This window comes from Aotus nancymaae, unplaced genomic scaffold (genome assembly GCF_030222135.1).
Source record: "Aotus nancymaae isolate 86718 unplaced genomic scaffold, 86718_ANA_hifiasm-v0.15.2.pri h1tg000067l, whole genome shotgun sequence".
Taxonomy (NCBI): Eukaryota; Metazoa; Chordata; class Mammalia; order Primates; family Aotidae; genus Aotus; species Aotus nancymaae.
Window position 1 is genome coordinate 18,532,456 of NW_026988482.1, and position 21,125 is coordinate 18,553,580.

General features: G+C 38.5%; 1 protein-coding gene across 3 annotated transcripts in view; it reads right to left on the bottom strand.

Moving 5' to 3' along the window:
* The window catches only part of ANO10 (anoctamin 10), a 244,775-nt gene that overhangs the window by 135,456 nt on the left and 88,194 nt on the right, over positions 1–21,125 (bottom strand). The window contains exon 11 of one of the 3 annotated variants that reach the window (XM_021676146.2): positions 12,926–13,003. The exons of the other annotated variants lie outside the window; for them this stretch is intronic. Coding sequence (XP_021531821.1) covers positions 12,962–13,003 — 42 coding nt within the window. The 3' untranslated portion in view covers positions 12,926–12,961. Of the gene's footprint in view, positions 1–12,925; positions 13,004–21,125 lie in introns of those variants that run through there. 3 annotated transcript variants of the gene reach the window in all.

Here is a 21,125-nt window from a genome sequence, read left to right on the forward strand (position 1 = left end):
TCTAAAACAGGAGATGTCATCATCCATTAGTATAGCTATGAAGAAATATCTGAGGCTAAGTAATCTATAAAGAAAAGAGGTTTATTTGGCTCATGATTCTTCAGGCTGTAAAAGAGGCATGCTACCAGTATCTCCATCTGGTGAGAGCCTCAGGCTGCTTCCACTCATAGTGGAAGATGAAGGGGAGCCAGCTGTGCAGTCACATGGTAAGAGAGGAAGCAAGGAGAGGGGAAATGCCAGGCTCTTTAACAATCAGCTCCAGCAGGAACTAACACAGTGGGAACTCAGCCGTTATCACAAGGATGGCATCAAGCCATTCATGAGGGATCTGCCCCCATAACCCAAACACTGCCCATTAGGCACTACCTTCAACATTGCAGATCAGATTTCAACATGAGATTTGGCAGGACATTCAAACTATAGCAGGAAGTGTAAAATCTTATAAATTCCCAATATTTTAAAAAGACAATAAAATACAAAAACAACTCCACTGATCGAAAAATGAAAAATCTAGAGAATTTGAAGGAGTGGAGGGGATCTGAGAAATCATGAGGTCAAAGCTCCTTAGTACAGAGAGAAAAGCAAAGGGAAGAAAGGTTGAAAGAAGCCAAAATACATTCCCTGAATGCAATGAAGGCTAAGATTGTTACCCTGATGAGGACAGTTCATTATTCACCTTCCACTTTGCCACAGAGCCCAGTATAATAACGTCTACACATAACTGATATTCTGCTGAATGGAACTAAATCTGTCCAGGATTGCTGGAAAGAAAGGTGGTGGAAGGTGATACTGAGTGTTATGGAGAAGGGGAGGAGGATAGCCATAGACCCCAGCCAAGGAGCTATCAAAAATGATCAAATTACTCCACCCACATCCCATTCTGAGCCACAGAGTACAAAAATACTAGTATAAATGACGGTCTCTGTTTGGTGATTTTCCAATTTTCTCCTTACCTCACATCCATTAGGATGGCTACTATAAACAAACAAACAAAACCAGAAAATAACACGTTGATGAGAATATGGAGAAAATGGAATCCTCGTGCATTCCTGGTGGAAATGTAAAATGATACAGCCACTATGGAAAATAGTGTAAAAGTTCCTCAAATAATTAAAAATAGAATTACCATATTTAGATAGAATACCATATTTAAAATAGAATATACCAGGTATATTTGTTTCCCCAAACATTTGATCCCTGATATTGGAGATGGTGCCTAATGGGCACTGTTTGGGTCATGGGTGCAAATTCCTCATGAATGGCTTGGTGACATCCTTGCTGTGATGAGTGAGTTCTCGCTCTATTAGTTCCTGCCAGAGCTGGTTGTTAGAAAGACCCTGGCACCTCCCCACCTTCTGCTTCCTCTCTCACCATGTGATCTCTACACGCCAACTCCCTTCCACCTTCCACAACCCTTGAGGGTGGTGTTACCTACCAATTGTGCCAGTAGGAGAGACTTGCCCCCAGTGTGTCCTAAAAAGCAACGGAAACTCTGATGGGATGGCATGTGGAGGGAAGAGTGGGGAACAAATACCAACTCCCGTGGCTTTCAAAGCCTGGGTAAAAGATTCCAAGTCCAAAGCATGGCACAGAGGAAACCAGCCATTCCCTTCCCTTTACTTTGTAATCTGGACTACGCAGCAGAGGCCCTCACCAGATGGAGATGCTTGGGCCACACTTCTTGTACAGTCTGCAGAACCATGAGCCAAATAAACCTCTTTTAAAAACAAATTACCCAGCCTCAGGTATTCCTTTATAGCAACACAAATGAACTAAAACAACAGCTAAAAAGTGGATACACCACAAGTGTTTACCAACAGATAAGCAAAATGTGGTACATATGTGCAATGGAATATTATTCAGCCTTAAAAACTAAGGGAATTCTGACATGCAACAGCATGGATGAACCCTGAGGACATTATGTTAAGGGAAATAGGTCACAAAAAGACAAGTACTGTATATCTGATACCTAGTATAGTCAAAATTATAAAAACAGAAAGTACAAGGGCTGCTGCCAGGAGCTAGGTGGAGGGGATAATAAGGAGTTATTGTTTAATGGGTACAGAGTTTCTATTTTACAAGATGAAAAGAGTTATAAAGATGGATGATGACTGTGGTTGCACATTATGAATTTATTTAATACCACTGAATTGTACACTTAAAAATGGTCAAGACAGTAAATTTTGTATTATGTATGTTTTACCACAATAAAAAAAAATTGGGAAAAAAAGAAAAGATGCAAACTAAAAGAGATCACTACAGTTATGGATGTACTGATCCAGTCATTGGTTAGAGAGATCCTTTTCTATAGGCAATAAAATCAAGTTGTAAAACATTATAGGATTCAGAAATCAGAACAATATGGGCTCCCTCTAGTGGTTTAAAACACCTTTAAAGACTTTCAGATACTGAAAGGAAGGTTCTAATTTATTTTGATTTCTTGGTGAGGGGTAGGGAGAGAGATAACCTAATTATCTTCTTGGGAAAAACAAGTCTTACAAGTAGATCACTACTAATATTTATCCCAGTAGATGAGGAGAGGGGAGTAGGCCCAAAGATCAAATGTGATGGCTCCAAAGTCACAAGGAAAGTTTATCTACTCCCTTCAAGATCCATCAGAAGCTTAAGCAGCCATGAATGAAGAGAAGGTGGCAGAGCTAAGCCATGTGATAAGGAAGACAGGGCAAAGAGAATAATATTAGTTAAAGGGAGAGTGAGCTATCACCATAACATAAAAAACAAATTTTCTCATGTGGCTATGAAACCATCTCTGAAGAAACCAAATAAAATAGCTTCAAACAGGTGTCAGGACAAGTCCAGCCTAAGTTTATAGGCTGCCTTGGCTGCTCTGACAGTGAAGATTTTTTTGAATTTCTAAGTGCTGTCATACAAAGAAAGGTCTCATCACCTCACAGTCATTTATCCTATTAAAAAAACTGCACTCTAATCAGATGATTTTTATGATTTTAAGGCTAAAAATACGAAGATTAGCCAGGCATGGTGGCAGGCGCCTGTAATCCCAGCTACTCACGAGGCTGAGGCAGGAGAATTGCTTAAACCTGGGAGGCGGAGACTGCAGTGAGCCAAGATCGCACCACTGTACTCCAGCCTGGGTGACAAGAGCAAAACCTTACCTGCCAAAATAAATAAATAAAAATAAAGTATTAGGAATTTTAAGTGTTGGCGATCTAAAGTTTGCATTGGTGAAAAAAAAAACCAATAGAAACAAATCAAAGGCAAAAGAAAAGTGTGAAATATCTCTGCTAAGAAATGTAAATAACAATTATAAAACACATCAGCAATGTAAATAGTACCTAGCTGATTGCAACTGTAGCTATCTATGATGGCAAAGCTTTCTGCCATTGCTAAGCGAGGTATTGTTCATAAAAAATCAGATTAGTTTATGTAGTTTAGAGGGAAAAGCCTGTTCAACAAAATATCAGAGGAATGACAGAAAGAAAAAAAAAATATATATATATATATATATTTTTTTTTTTTTTTTGAGATGGAGTCTCCCTCTGTCACCCATGCTGGGCTACAGTGGAATGATCTCAGGTCACTGTAACCTCAGCCTACCGGGTTCAAGCGAGTCTCCTGCCTCAGCCTCTTGAGTAGCTGGGATTACAGGCGCATGCCACTACGCATGGCTAATTTTTTATTTTTAGTGGAGACGGGGTTTCACCATGTTATCCAGGCTGGTCTCAAACTCCTGACCTCATGATCCACCCCCTTGGCCTCCCAATGTGCTGGCATTACAGGTGTGAGCCACTGCGCCCAGTTGAAAGAAAATTATTCTTGAATCAGTTTCTCAAAAATGTATCAATGAGGCCAAGATTTCTTTCAAAGAAGATGGTAAAAATCTGAATAAAGTTCTTTTGAATTCCATTAAGTGCCATGAGAGTTACTATGATTTGCTTTAGTAAAATTTAAGTAGAATACATGAAAACAAAAGCAGCCTCTGGTATAGTATGCGATAGTGTTAGCATAAATAAAATGCCATCAAGTTTTTAAATAGTATCTAAGTTTTATACTAAATAGCATGCCACTTACACTTGAAAATAAATGTAATTAATTACAATGTTTATGGTAATTTCTGTAAAATTTTGGGCATCAGATCCCCAGTCAGAATCAAAATTCTCTGTCACATCACTTTTTCTATGAGAAAATAAGAATCAAATTAAAATTGTTTTAATTGTCAGAACATTTTTCTGCTGAGCATGAGGACTGCCTATAGGCTGGATTCTCCCAACACTATTTCACTAGTAAATTGACTAAGAAGCATGTGTTTTTCATGAGATGTCATCATCTACAGAAGTCTACTCAGGTACCAGTGAAACCCAAAATTATGCCACATCAAAGCCCTCTATGTGAGGCATGCTTCAAAACCTCGGTTGGCTTTCTTACTCATCAGGAATGATATAATACATTTTCTTCACATGCTCTTTTCGGTAAGTCATCTTTCAGATCACAGAACCAAAACACTGTCACTTTGTGGTAGATATTCCAGAGGATGAAGTGACATACACATTCAAGAAATCAAGAAACAAGAAACCGTCTGTGTTGTTTGAATTTGTTTTGCAGTTTTCACATCATTTATTTATGTTCAACTAAATAATACAGTCCCTGAGGGCAAAGATTGTACTTTATTCTCCCTATAGGGCTAGTATATCATGAGTATGCATAATAGGGCTAAAAGATACTTGTGGAAGAAATTATTTTATGTTTCAATTTGTAGCAGAGAGAGAGATGTGCCTTGTTTCTCAAAACAGATAAAAATGATAAAGGATTTAATATGTAAATTATTAAAGAAATAAATAAAAAATATTTCCCCCAAATTCCAATGATGAATAAAATATATTTAAGATCTAGTGTTCCTGCAAAGCTATAATTTGGAATGAGTACACTTTAATGCATTTTACTCTACGCATGTTAATCCTCACCTTTAAAATAAAGATGTAATGCTCTTACAGTATTATCTAGGATTTACTTGACACAAATCATTCATAATGTTGTCCTTGTCTCAGAAATGACGATTCCATTTGTGAAGTTGCTCAGGCCAAACCTGAGGGTCATCTGTGATGCCTCTCTTTTGTTACCCCTCACTTCCAACATATTATCAAATCCTTCATTTTGCCTTGAAAATCTATTCACAACCCAACCGCTTTGGCTACCTCCACATACCCCTACATTTCCAGCCGTGGTCCAGGACTCCATTGTCTCTGTCCTAAGCCATTGCCATAGCTTCCTATCTGGTCTCTCTGCCTTTGCTCATATCCTGTGCATTCTACAGCCAACAGAGTATCCAGAGACCCAATTAATGCATAAGTCAGACTCTGACTATCCACCTCTCTGCTCAGAGCCCTCTGGCAGCTCCCATGCCACCCAGAGTGAAGCAAAATTACTTAAAAAATCCTGTATGATCCTCTCCATGATATTTATGGACTGGAACTCCCATCACTCCCTGCAGTCCAGCCACATAAGTTTCTCTGCTGTTCTTGAACAGCCCAGGCCCACCTCTGGGCCTTGAGGGTGCTGTGCCCTCTGCCCGTGCTGCTCTTCATCTACCACGTATCTGCATGGCTGCCCCATCACTCACTTCAGGTCTTAACCCAGAAATCACTCTCCCCAGGACATTCTCTTAGACCAACTTCCTTAAAACTGTACCACCACCCCTACCATGGTACTTCCTATCTCCCTTACTCACCTTATTTTTCTCTTGAGTGGTTTTCACTGATTAATATACTACACATTTCATCTAGTTATCATCTATTTTCCTCCCTAAAATATACGCTTCACAAGTACAGAGGTTTCCCTTCCTTTTGTTCATTGCTGTATCCCTTCTACCAAGAAAAGAGTCTGGCATCAAGTAGGTGCTAATACATCTTTACTGATAATTAACTAAATGAGCTCTAATTCCTACTTATTGAAAGATTCTAGAAGTCATTTCTATTTCATAAAAAGAAAAGGTGCTTTTTGTTAGTTGGCTTGGTATCATTATCTTTTTAGCTATCCAACAGTTGATAAGTATATTTTTCTCTGCATCCATACAGCAGGGAAAGACGCTGGGTACCTTCTTTCACTAGAGTCAGATACCACAAAAAGAGAGATATGAGAAATTTTCAGGACTGCCCTTAGTGAAAGGTAGGGTGGGCTGTATTCTTCCCCTTGCCCTTCTTTACATAGGGAAGAAGAAGTGCTCAGTGAGGCTCAGGAACCTACCACAGGTCTGGGGCATGTGGAGAGCTGGGGCACACTCCTCACCCAAGGCTGCTGCTTCAACTGGACACAACAGGCAGATGGGTCAAGTATGCAAGGCATCCCTCCCACAACCCATGACTGCAGAAGAGTCACTGGTAGGCTCAGTGACTAGGGACACTCAGGAAAGGCATATCTCTAAATCCTGATGAATGAGGGTAGCCTTTTCTTTTCATAATTGGAGAAAATAAATATACAAACGCAGAGATTTTCTCTATGGTTTCTAGGGGGCTATTCTGTCACTATTAACTATGATAAAAACGAAATGCCATCTGCATATGGGTCTGGTTTTGAAGAAAGGGGAAGATTGTATAGTTAACACGTAACTGTTGAAGAACATAAACAATTGCCAACAAATGCTTGCAAAAAAAATGTGATCAAACAAAAAGGAAATGTTCTGGATGTTTGTAAAAGGCAAGAGAAAAATAAAGTTCCTTACTAAAGAACATTAAGAACACTGAAATAAAGTACAATTTTAATACTATACAATATTTTTCACAATCAAGAAAAAGTTTATGTTGCTAAAGAAAGTAAAAGTCAAGGAGAAGAAGGTAGAGAATAAAAAGGAATAAAAATAACACAGAAAAATGCTCTAATTCTATTGAAGGTACTTATCCCTATTTGTCAAAAAAGACCAAACATTAAAAAGTCATGAAGAGACCTCATTGAAATTAAAAACTTTTCAAAGCTTATGTGAAGCTACAGATTGGGAAAAAATATTTGCAAACCACATATCCAACAGAGGAGTACTACTTAGCATACATAAATAATTATTAAAACAACTAAAAAAAATTCAGTTAGAAAATGGGCAAAAACATAAACAGACATTTCACTGAAGAGGATTTAGCAATGGCAAATAAGCACTTGAAAAGATGTTCAGCAACATTAGCCATCAGGAAAATACAAATTAAAACTACAATGCAATATCATTACATACCCATCAGAATGGCTAAAATAAAAATCAGTGATAGCACCAAATTATGGCAATGATGTGGAGAAACTAGATCACTCACACATTGCTAGTGGGAATACAAAATGGTAAATCCAATCTGGAAAATCATTTGGCAGTTTCTTATAAAATTCAACATGCAATTACCATTCAACCCGGCAGTGTTACCTTTAAACATTAATCCCAGAGGAAGAAAAACTTATGTTAATACAAAAACCAGTACTAAAATGTTCATAGCAGCTTTATTTGTAACAGCCAAAAACAGGAATCAGACCAGATGTTCTTCAGTGGGTGAATGTTTAAACAACAAAAAAAGTATATATATGTGTGTGTATTTGTGTATATACAGATATATATACACACACACATATATACACCATAAATAACAATCAGCAATAAAAAGAAATAAGCTATTGATATACACATATATTGAATGAATCTCCAGGGGACTGTGCTGAACGAAAAAGTCAACCCCAAAAGGTTATATACTGTATGATTTCATTTATATAACATTTTTGAGAGACAAAATTTTAGAGATGGAGAACAGATTTTGGTGGTCATCAAGGGTAAGGAATTGGAGTGAGTGAGAGGTCCTACAGTAATGGAACAGTCCTGTATTTTGATGACGATGGTGGATACATAAACCTACACATGTGACAAAACTATATAGAACTAAACCCAAGCCTGGGCATGGTGGTTCACACCTGTAATCCCAACACTTTGGGAGGGCAAGGCAGGTGGATCATCTGAGGTCAGGAGTTTGAGACCAGCCTGGCCAACATGGTCAAACCCTGTCTCTAATAAAAATACAAAAAATTAGCTGGGCCTGGTGACACGTGCCTATAATCCTACCTACTGGGGAGGCTGAGGCAGGAGAATCACTTGAACTTGGAAGGCAGAGGTTGCAGTGAGCTGAGATTGTGCCATTGTACTCCAGCCTGGGTGACAAGAGCAAAACTCTGTCTAAAAAAAAAAAAAAAGAACACAAATACACACAAACAAGTACAAGTACAAAGTACAACTGGGGAAATCTGAATAAGATCAGTGGATTGTATCACTGTAAATATACTGGTTGTGACACAGCTCTACAGTTCTACAAAATATTACCATGCAGGAAACTAAGTCATGGGTACACAAGATCTCCGTGTATTATTTCTTTTTTTTTTTTTGAGATGGAGTCTCACTCTGTCGCCCAGGCTGGAGTGCAGTGGCTCAGTCTTGGCTGACTACAACCTTTGCCTCTCAGGTTCAAGCGATTCTCCTGCCTCAACCTCTCAAGTAGCTGGGACTACAGGTGCCCGCCACCACGCCTGGCTAATTTTTGTATTTTTAGTAGAGATGGGGTTTCATCATATTAGCCAGGCTGGTCTTGAACTCCTGACCTTGTGATCCGCCCACCTCAGCCTCCCAAAGTACTAAGATTACAAGCATGAGCCACTGCACCCAGCCCTCCGTGTATTATTTCTTATCACTGCATATGAATCTCCAATTTTCTCAATACATGTTTAAATTTTTAAAAATCCTGGAGACATTATGGCACTTTCTCCCACATCCCTGGGACCTAACTGAATATACCGCTGTGTACCAAGAAGTGAGTGAGCTTGTAGAGCCAAAAAATGTGTTTGGTTCAAGTGATGCTTAATTAAACCCATCAAATTTATACAGAAACTCTCTAACAGTCCTCTTACTGAGTCAGCCAGAGTTTACAGTCTGTATGCTATTCATATCTCCAGATACAGTTGAAAAAAAGATTATCTTTTAAAATAGTAGGATGCAATATATTTAGTTTTAGTACAATCATAGTGTTCTCAAGGTGTCAAAAATTAACTACCTAATGCTTATCCGAATTCATAATTTAATTAAAATTGTTAATAAGCAAGATAGTATAATGTGCCCAATTGGTGAATTTTTATAAGCAACATTCAGAATTTCATGCTCTTTATGATTTTGTTTTTAAAGACAATAGTTTTAGGTCAGTTAATGCAAAAGGAGTTAATGCCAATAAAATAATGGACGGCAACATGCACAAAAGTATTATTGTATTTCTGATATAATATATTTATACACTATGGTTGTTTCAGCTTTTTCATTGCTGCTCTAGAACACAAATTCGATTTTTTAAAAATTCACAAAATATCGTCCATATATCAATTTATTTGTTGACTTGACAGTATCTGCAAAATCTCAGAAAAATGGTTTAGCAATGTCCTAGCTCTAGGCTGACATTTCTAATTCTATTTAGTCCTAGAGTGGTCTGCATAAACTCTTCCATATTAAATTAACATCTAACATCAAATCCCCATCTCTGACTGAAAATAATCTTTTATAAAATAAACTTAAGCATCTTTGTTCACATGTAAATCATGATTGTGGATAAACAGACTCAGGCAGAGTCCATTCATTTGTTTCTCTGCTTATGTCTGTTAGTCATCGCCCTTCATTCCTTGTAGCTCCCACCTTAGCATCCTACTTTTAGTTTTAGGATATATAGTCTGAACTGGGCCTGCTACCTAAGAGGATCAGAGAGGGTCACGTCTGTAGTCTGACAAGGACATGAAACTATAAGCTTCTCTAGAGGGAGAAAATGTTTGCATGAATTCAGAAACCACTCACAAAGCACATAGGGGCTCTCCATTGTGAGATGAAATCCATGCTTGCGGAGTCAGAGCACTAGATCCTTGCAGCTGTCAGGGTTGCCTTGCTCCAAAGTGTTTTCCTGAGCAGTACACACACAAGACAATGAGGTCCGTGGTACTAGGGCCAAATTCTAAAGCAGCAGAGTCTTGTCACAAGCTCCCTGCTGTGGTTTCGGACAGCCCAGGCTATAAGCTGGGGTGGGAGTGTGGAGAAGGGTGGGAGGTCCGGATGTGGGGACTTTTACCAGGACTAGTCCCAGAGGGGTGGGCTGCAGCCCATGATCTCTCACTATATCAAAGCATGATTCTATCATATTTAGCTCCTGTCACCCAACTAGCAAGTGTCTTCTGGGAAAGTGTCCACTCTCTCACCATTTTGTATTTTCCAGCACTGACCACAACTCTAGGCACAGAAGAAAAGCAGAGGTAACATGAGAGAGCTATGTCTCGGGAACCAGTCAGACATGAGAGAGAATCCCAATTCTGCCTTTGTCACTGAATAAACACTCATAATTCTTTTTTTTGAGATGGAATTTTGCTCTTGTTGCCCAGGCTGGAGTGCAATGGTGCGGTTTTGGCTCACTGCAACCTCCACCTCCCCAGGTTCAAGTGATTCTCCTGCCTCAGCCTCCTGAGTAGCTGGGATTACAGACATGTGCCACCATGCCCAGCTAATTTTTTTGTATTTTTTTAGTGGAGACGGAGTTTCTCCATGTTGGTCAAGCTGGTCTCGAACTTCCAACGTCAGGTGATCCACCCTCCTCAGCCCCCCAAAGTACTGGGATTACAGGCATGAGCCAAGGTGCCCAGCCCAAACACTCATAAAATTCTTAATGCATACTGTGCACTGTTCTGTGCACTTTTAAAATAATGATTTATTAACACTTCATAACAATATTATGAAGTGGTACTATTATTAGGCATTATTTTGCAAAATCAAGAACTGAGGCACAGAGAGGCTCAGTAATTTGCCCCCCACAATGCTAGCAGCAGAGGTCATGAGGAGTTGTCAGATTCTGGATATATTATATTTTGCAGTGGTATGAACATGAATTTTGGACTAGAGGTTGCAGAGAGATGAGTCAAGGATGACTCCGAGGTTTCTGGCCTTAGCAACTATAAAGATGGAGTCACTAATTATAGAAATTGAAAAAAAATGTTATTTTCATTCTTCTTACACACTTAAAAATACTACATTCTTATTAGAAATATCCTAACAGACCACTTCCACCAAGATGAAGTAACCCTTCTACCTGAAACAACCAAAAAAACGAGACAAACTGTATAAACTAACACTTTCAAGACACTGGACATCAGGCAGTCAGGGACTGTGGTTCTTGATGGAAAACAGTGTGAACCTACAGCTGCTCCAACTTACTGCCTCAAGAAAGTCTCCAGGCCACAGTGCGGGGAGAAAAGGTCAGGCTGAGCACAGCAAACTTCCTGAGTCATGATGAGAATCCAGGGACAACATGGCACCAGCTGTTTGCAGGAAAACAAAAGGAGAGAGAGCTGCACAGCAACAGATAGCTCAGGGGATCTACAGATGGGTCTCCCCTAAGTTTTCAGTAGAGGTCTACCAGCACATGTATGTGAGGAAACTATCTGAAGTCTGGGAAAGCAACATCAAACCAGACTGGAAGAAACAGAGCTCTGTTGACAGAGGACTGAGAACAGTGTCTGTTCCTACCAGCCAGACTAGAAAACCTAACTCAAGGTCACAAGAGAGAGTTCTCGGAAGAGTCTTGACTCAATACCAGGAAATAATTAGGAAGGAGGAGGAAAATGGAAGTAAACTATTATATGGTTCTTATACTATGTTGTATGTGAAGTGGTATAATATCTCGAGGGTAAACTGTGAGAAAATAAAGATGCATACTATAAACTCTAAAGTAACCACTAAAATAACAAAACAAAAAGTTGTAGCTAATAATCAAAAAAGGAAAAATATGGAATGTCACTCACATGCAGATGCAGACACACACACACACACACACACACACACACATTCTATGAGTCTAAAAGAAGGAAGAAAAGGGAACAAATGACAGATGAGGCAAATAAAAAAAACTTATGTATTATTACCTATTTTTAAATATTTAATATTAATATTATTTTGTTTGCTATTATTTGTAACATAAATAACATAGATGTGCTTGCTATTTTTGTTTTTGCTTGCTATTTTTAGTTTGCTATTATTTATAATGTAGTAAATTATAAATAATAGCAAACAAAATAAAAATAGCAAACAAAAACAGAAAAAAGCAAACACATAGCCATATGGTACATTTAAATCTAATCATATCAATAATCAGATTAAATATAAATGCCATAACTCCCCAGTTAAAAAGGCTGAGCTTGTCAGATTGGATAAAAATACAAGACCTAATGATATGTTGCCAAAATGAAACATACTTGAAATATACAGACACAAATAGGTCCAAAGTAAAAGGATGTAAAATAAATCAACAGAAAGCTGACTTAGTATCAGACAAAGTAGATTTCAAAGCAAAGAATATTATACCAGGGATAGAGAGATTATATCATAAACAGATCAATTCATGAAGATCAGGAAACAATTATACACCAAATGACAGAAGTTTAAAAAAAGTGATAGAACTGCAAGGAGAAACAGACAAAACAACAATTACAATGGAAAATTTCAATACTGTTCTCAAAAATAGAAAAAGTAGACAAAAAAAATCAGTAAGGATACAGAAAGTTTGAACAAAACTATCAGCCACCTTGACCTAATTGTCATTTATGGAACATTCTACTCAACAATACCAGAATACACATTCTTTTCAGATGCACATGGAACATTTGCCAAGACAGATCGTATTATTGGACATTAAATAAGTCTCAATAAATTTTTAAATTTATTTAAAAATAAATTTAAATAATTTTGTCTGAGACTTAACTCAGCAAAATGTTTTCTCTGACTACAATGTAATTAAATTAGAAATCAGTAGCAAAAAGATCTTTGGAAAAATCCCAATATCTGGAAACTTACATACTTCTAAATAACACATGGGGCAAAGAAGAAATTAAGAATGAGAAAGTATTTTGCACTAAGCAAAAATGAAAACACTTGCCAGAATATGTGGGATGCACTATAACACTATGTAGCAGGAAATTTTATCTCAGCTTCCATCTGCAGGAACTAGAAAACCAAAAGCAAATAAAAGAAAAGAAACTATTAATAAAGAATGGAGCAGAAAGCAAATACATAGAAAATAGTAAAACAATACAGAAAATCAACAAAATCCGAAGTTTCATTGATTTTTTAAGAAGATCTATAAATGTGATGGTTAATTTTATATGTCAACCTGACTGAGCCATGAGTGCCAGGATAATTGATTAAACATTATTTCTGGCTTTGTCTATAAGGTTGTTTCTGGATAAAATTAATATTTGAATCCACAGATGAATAAAGCAGATACCTCCCTCAGAGTGGATGGGCCTCATCCAATCTACTGAAGGCCTGAATAGAATAAAAGGCTGGGTAAGAAAGAATTCTCTCTATCTGTCTTCTCCTGCCTTTGGGTACGCCAGCACTCACATCATGGGATCTCCTGGTTCTCAGGCCTTCAGACTAGGAGTGGAATGACACCATTGGCTCTCCTGGGCCTCCGGCTTGCCAAGCAGATCCTGGGTTGGGGTTTAGCCTCCATAACTGCATGAACCAATTCCCTATAATAAATCTCATTTTATATAATCTGTTGGTTCTGTTTTTCTGGAGAACCTAGAGAAATACAATAAACTTCTAGCCAGACTGATGAGGAAGAAGAAAAGATACAAATTACCAATATCAAGAATAGGAGAGGTGATATTACTGGTGATAGAGAAAATAAAAGCACAGCTGATGAGCTGCAACCTTGCCCTAGAATCAATGGACACAATCAAGAGAATGTCTTTGCTTCATATTGCTAAGAACTTGCCACTTTTCTAAAATCATAAGCTGTAAATACCTCAGCCTGGGGCAAGGTTTCCTTCTGACTACTGAATATCCCCTGACTATCTTCCTCAGGCAGTACAATGAAGAGTAATCTTACGGGATCTACTCCTGCCTTCTGAGCAGAATCAAGGGCACATGCAAAGTTGCCTCTTCTGCTCTCCTGGTTCTCAAAAAGATGTAGAGAGGCATTATCATTCTCTTCATGACCTGAGTTTCCTATGCTCTTCTTCCACATATGGATCACAGCCTTACATTAGCAACACCCCAACTGAGCACCAACCACATGCTCAATACTGTGAACTGGGACGGGGGTAATGCCAACTCTGAATACGTCATGGATCCTGCTCTCAAAAAACTGATCAACTAGGAGAGAGTGAATACACAGTAAAGTTAGGTATGACACTTCAACATGTTATGGGAGCATATTAATTAATCATTAATGCTAAACAGAGAGACTAAGGAAAACTGTGGGAAAGGTGATATCTGAACTAGACTTTGAAGAACAAAGGGTCCTCTGAAGAGCAGAATTTGGATGGAAGAAAATTCCAGGCCAAAGAAAACTCCAGGCAAAGACATAAAAGCAGGAAAATGTAAAACATAGCTATGTCTATAATATAGTATGCATGTTGAAAGGATAGAGTGAAGGGAGAGCAGGGAGGAAAGAAAGATAAGAGGCAGATTACAGAATACCTTAAATCCCTTGTTAAGGAGGCTGGACTTTATTTTGTAAGAAAAGGAAACCAGCAAAGGCTTTTTCAGCTTGTAAGTGATATAGTCAGAACCGTGCTTCACAATATTAGACTGGAGAGAAAGAAACTGAAGGATAGTGGTGAGGTGCTTACTGAAATACTCCAAATAAGACATGATAACAGTAGCCTGGTGCAAGGCTGACAACACCTTAGAAAGGAGGATACTGAGGGAGTAAGCATTTTGGAGGCAGAATCAGCAGGTGGGAGAGAAAAGAGATCTCCAAAGGAAAAGAGCAAAACTGAAAATGTTCCATGGTTTTAATGTGAGTAACCATGAAAATAACGTTCCTATTTGTTGAGATTATAAAACACAGAGAAGGAAGCACAGGGGTAGGGCTCCAGGGAGGTGCCGTGCCTTCTTCTGAATGGCTGAGATAGTGGTATTTATGGAATGGCCATGGACATGTTTTCAGGAAGCCAGAAGGCCAGAGCCAGCAGGGAAAGGCACAGATTGATGAGTCAGCTGCACAGGCAGGACAGCTATGCTATTAACAGCTACCATGCTGTAATTACATCAAGCTAAAGCCCAGGCCTCTGTAGGAATTAACGAATCAGTACATTTTTTTTCAGTTTCCAATCCAGTTTTTATAATCTAATCTCTTCTAAAGATTCAATGTTTTATACAAAACAATTTTATTAAATGACAAGATTATATAAATTTGATAAATATTAAAACATTTGTAACCTAAAGCTTTCTTTAAAATTGGTACTATCCAGTTGTGTTCACCTTAATCATGCCTAGAGTACTGCTTGAACTGTCTGTGGTAAAGGACTAATTTTTAAATTCCCAGTCCATTATGGTCCTACTATCCTATGGACCGAATGCCCTGCTGCCCTCAACAAATTCATATGTTAAAGTCATAACTCCCCACATGGCTGTATTTGGAGACAGGGCTTACAGAGGTAATTAAAGTTGAATGGGGTCCTAAGGGTGGGGCCATGATATGATAGGCCTACCATTCTTACAAGAAGAGATACCAGTGAGCTCGCATACTCATTCTCTTTGTGTACACACAAAGAATTGGCCATATTAGGATACAGCAAGATGGTGGCCATCTAAAAGCTAGGAAAAAAGGTCTCAGAATGGAACCTACCTTATTGGCACCTTGCTTGGATTTTCTGTTAAGTTACCCAGTCTGTTTTATCGTGCAAACTAATGCATACTACATGTGACAAAAATGAGCTTGCACCTCATGCAGATCATCATACAAACTGAGCACTACTCTAACTGGTTTATACCTTGTTCAACAAGGTAAGCCCACTGATCGTGTGCTTAAATACTGCAATGGTATCAAACTGCCTTAGAAGTTTCTAAATACCTTCCATTTCTGTGCTTATCTCGTGGTGGGCTGATAAAAAAATACTTCATCCAGCACCGGTTTATAGTCTTTCTGTGATTGTTTTAGGAAAAAAATGCAATAGTTAGCTTAAGTACAGAACTCAAAATAAAGGCATGAATTTTAAACACATGTATGCTGCAGAGTGAGGGGAATAATACAGAAGCTCAGGATCCTATCTGGGCAAGATCCCTCAAGACATTGCGGAATGCAGTTTCTTAAAAATTAACAGCATTGTGCCTTGTTTATAGCATCCCTTGTATTCTGTTTCTCTTTAGCTCTTCCATCAGTCTCTGTAATCATATACACAGAGCACATTACGTACAATTAGATTACAAACTCACAGCTGGAGTACACTACTTTTTCAATTGAGAATATATATCAACTCACAAAACAGATGCCCTCAAGGTATTCTAACTAAGATGGACAAGGAAATTTATTCTTGTGATCCTGCCACTGAGGGAAGAATCCTCTGGTTGCAATGGGGCACTGTCCAACTTTCTGATGTCCATTCCAGAAAATCTTTGATGGAACCTAATTCATACATTTGGTTTCAATCTGAGCCATTACTTGTTTGCTTGTTTGTCCTCCTATAAGGTAGCGTTCACTCATTTTCAAAAGCTTCATCTAACTAGCCTCTATATCAAGAAAGAGAACCATCCTTATCCCTTCACTCATATGGGGGCAGGCCAGAGATCAGCAGAGATCATCATGGTCGCGGGGCAGGATCATACTGATACACAGGTAGGTTACAAGATCACGGGGAATATTTTTTGCAAGCAAGATTGCTGTAAAGTTAACTTTGCTGGCTACCTTTACCTTTTTCTTGTCCAAGGAAAAGAAGTGTTATTAGTCTTGCTTCTTTTTAGTTCTTGTAACTGTAGGGCTTAATGAGGGAGAGCTAATATAGAACAGAATTTCAGAATGTAGAGGTCCATAGGAATAACCAGTGGCAACCTCCTTGTAGCAGAGATGGCTATCTACTCACCTAAATCATCTCCTCTTCATTCTGGGCACAGAGCTGGACTACATTTCCCAGCTTCCCAGTGGGTCTTCTTCCCATATGGTCTCCTGATCTACATGGCTGACTTCCGCAGCCAGTGAAATGTGAGTAGGAGTTATATGTGCCCCTTCCTGGCCTGGTCCATACAACTTTTCTTCTTGCCATCTTCCATATCTTCCTCCCCAGCTCTTATATTTAGGTCATTAATCCATTTTTAGTTGATTTTTGTATATAGTGTATGTTAGTCTATTCAGGCTGCTATAAACAAAATATCATAAACTGGGTAATTTACAAACAACAGAAATTTATTTCTCACAGTTCTGGAGTCTGAGAAGTCCAAGATTAAGGTGCTGGCAAATTTGGTGACTGAAAATCACCATAGCACTGGTGATTAGGTTTCAACATATGAATTTTAGAGGGACAGAAACGGAGTCCAAACTTCATCCTTTTACATGTGGATATCCAAATGCTTGCACCATTTGTTGAAAAGACTATTCTTTCCCCCATTGAATTGTCTCAGAACTCTTATCAAAAATGAACTGATCATAAAACATGAAGGTTGATTTCTGGACTTTCAATTTGTTTCCATTGATCTACATGCACATTCTTTATTATTTTACTACATGGACATTTTTATGCTACTGTGATTACTGTACTTTTGTAATTGGGAAATATGAGTCCTTTGTTCTTTATTTTAAGATCGTTTTACTATTCTGGGTTCCTTGCATTTTCATATGAATTATAGGATCAACTTGTAATTTTTGAAAACAAGTCAGCTAGGATTTAAAATAGGAATTGTGTTGGATCTATAGTCTTCCATTTTATTCTTTTTGATGCTATAATAAATGGAATTGTGTTAATTTCACATTTAGTCTGCTTAGTGCTAATGTACAGAAATACAATTCATTTTTGTACATTGTTCTTTTTTTTTTTTTTTTGAGACAAAGTTTTGCTCTTGTTGCCCAGGCTGGAGTGGAGTGGTGCGATCTCAGCTCACAGCAATCTCTGCCTCCTGGGTTCAAGTGATTCTCCTGCCGCAGCCTCCTGAGTAGCTGGGATTACAGGCACCCACCAACATGCCCAGCTAATTTTTGTATTTTTAGTAGAGACAGGGTTTCACCATGTTGGCCAGGCTGGTCTTGAACTCCTGACCTCGTGATCCACCCGCCTCAGCCTCCCAAAGTGCTGGGATTACAGGCGTGAGCCACTGCACCTGGCCTTAAATTGTTTTTAATGGATTCCTTAGGATTTTCTATTTACATGAGCATGTCTGCAAAAAGAGATAGTTTTACTTCTTCCTTTCCAATCTAAATGCATTTTCTTGTCTAGTTGCCTTGGCTAGAACTCCCTGGACAATGCTGAATAAAACTGGTAAGTGCTAAGGGGAGGTACCCTTTTCTTGTTCCCAATCTTAGAGAAAAAGAAAGCATTCAGCCTTTTACCATTAGGTATGATGTTAACTGCAGGTTTTGCATACACATCATTTATCAGGTTGAAAAAAGGCATAACTTTTAAAATGCTGCTGACTGTCAAGCCTTTAATGGTATTTATAGGGAAGCCTTATGTTTGAGAGCTAAGTCTGGCCGTAAAATGATAAATAATAGAGAACCCCAATCTCTTACTTCTAGGAAAAAATGCTAATTACAGAAATGGAACTTTACTTATTAAGATCAAGATGCTCTTGAGACAAATGATACAGTTGAGAAGCTCCAGATATATGAAAAGATGCTCAACATCAGTAATCATTAGGGAAATGCAAATAGAAACCACAATGAGGTACTACTTCACATCCACTAGGTTGGCTATAATTTAGAAAATGGAAAATAAGTGTTGGTGACAATATGGAGAAATTGAAACCCTTGTACATTGCTGATAGGAATGCAAAATGGCATAGCTGCTACTGAAAACAGTTTGGAGGTTCCTCAAAAAATTTAACACAGAATTATCATATGACCCAGCGATTCTACTCCTGGGTATATACCCACAAGAATTGAAAGCAGGGACTCAGATACTTATATGCCGGTGTTCACTGCAGTTTATTTACATTTGTATTAATATAGCCAAAAGGTGGAAATAACCCAAGAGTCCATCAACAGAAGAATAGATTAAATTCAGTATATGTATACAATGACATATTATTTAGTCATACAAAGGAATGAGGTTCTCATACATACTACAATGTAAGACTTAAAAATATAATGCTAAGTGAAATAAGCCAGACACAAAGGGACAAATAAATGTACTATTTTGCTTACATGAAATGTCTAGAATAGGCAACATCATAGAGACAGAAAGTAAAGCAGAAGTTGCCAGGGACTAGGGGAAGGGGGAAATGGAGAGTCATGGCCTGCTGAGTACAGAATTTCTGTTTGGGGTAATGAAAAAGTTTTGGAAATTGATAGTGGTGATGACTGCACAACACTGTGCCTATAACTAATGTTACTAAATTGTACACTTAATATAATTAAAATGACAAATTATGATATTATATTTTACCACAATAAAAAAATTTTAAAAAGCTCTACATCTATTTCTGCATCTACACTTTCACCATCTTTATGATCACAGCAATATTTTGGTGTTCTTTTCTAGGAAAACCCTGTGACTTTCATCATGTCATTGCATACATAACACAAGATCCTCTTAAGTCTTGTAACTATTCATTTACCTACAAACCAAGAGGTTTACACAATTTTATGCATTAGGGATCTGTCACTTCACTGCAGTTATATAGAAAACTGTGTTCTGCTCTCTGTCTTTGAAAGTTTTGATGCTGGAAATCTACCTGAATCAAGCAGGGTTTTTACTTGCAAGCCAAATACCAATTCTGCTTTATTTGGGCAAAGAAGCGTTGGTTAAGAGGTTATCAGGTAGTTCATATGCCCTCTAAAAGGTCTAAAGAACCAGGCTGAGCAGTCATACAGTGAGGAGCAATGTCCAAAGTCACACCTAGAGCTGGTCCAGCAAGGATGCCATAGGGTAGATGAGCTCACCTAGGGGCTGTGTACAACACAACATTATTGACATAGCACTGCCACAGCCACTGTCAGCATGGTACCTGTGTCTTGGGTCCAATAGCTTCTGCATGGTACCTGTGTCTTGGGGTCCAATAGCTTCCAGTTCAAAGTTTAAGGTAAAAGGTTATTACTGGCTCAATATAGATCATGTGCCCAGTCCATTCCCTAGAAGCAAGGGAGGTTGGGAAGGGAGTACCTGCATTATCAGCTTCTATAGTAGGAGGAGGCATCTGGCATGAGGTCAGAGATTCTCTGGACTCAGGAAAGAGATTTAGATGTTCAGTAATAAAATAGGACGGCTCATGTACATTACACCAGGTCTTTCAGGCAAACTAATATGCAAACCTGTCAATTTAAGCTAAGTATGCTTCAAAAAGGGGTTCTCAGCAGAGGAAACAGCACAACATACAATACCAAGTAAGCAAGAGCTCAGTCCATCGGAGGAGTCACATGAGCTGAGTATTATCAAAGTGGAGAGAGGAGAGCAGTGGAAAGAGCTGCATGATTTCATGAAGGGCCTGCAAAGCCATACTAAAATCTGGACTTTAATCCTGAAGATGGCAGAGAGGCAGTAAAGACTTTTAAAGGAGGGTGTAAGATCAGATTTGTGTTTCAGAATAGTCATTTTAGCAGGAGAATGGATTAGAAAGCATTAAGAGTGGGGAGCCTGGATGCCAGTCAAGAACATGTTATGCTGTAGCAACTCAGGCAAGAAATAATGAGGGCTTACCCTAAGGCTATGCACAAGAAACCAAGTGGAGAAGAAATGGGTTAAATGAGACAACCACATGGACAGTAGCGGTTTGAGTGTGGAGAATGAAGGTGATTAACCCCAAGTTCTGATTAAGACTATATGGATAGTGGTAGATGAACTCAGCTTTGGATTGCTGAGTTTGAGACATTCAAGTGAAGGCAACCTAGGCAAATTATACAATACACATGTAGATGTCCAATGGGAAGTGTTAGGAGTAAAAGTAAAGCAGGCCATGGAGTAGACAAGCTCACCCAGGGGCTACAGAGGAAGTCATGGGATAGATGAGCTCATCCCGGGGCTACAGTGGAAGTGGAAGTCATGGGGTAAACAAGCTCACCCAGGGGCCACAGTGGAAGGAACTGTGGCCAACCTGCATTGCTGTGATCATAAAGATGGTGAAAGTGTAGATGCAGAAATAGATGTAGAGCTTTTTAAAATATTTTTTTAAAAAGCAACCTTTTTTGAAT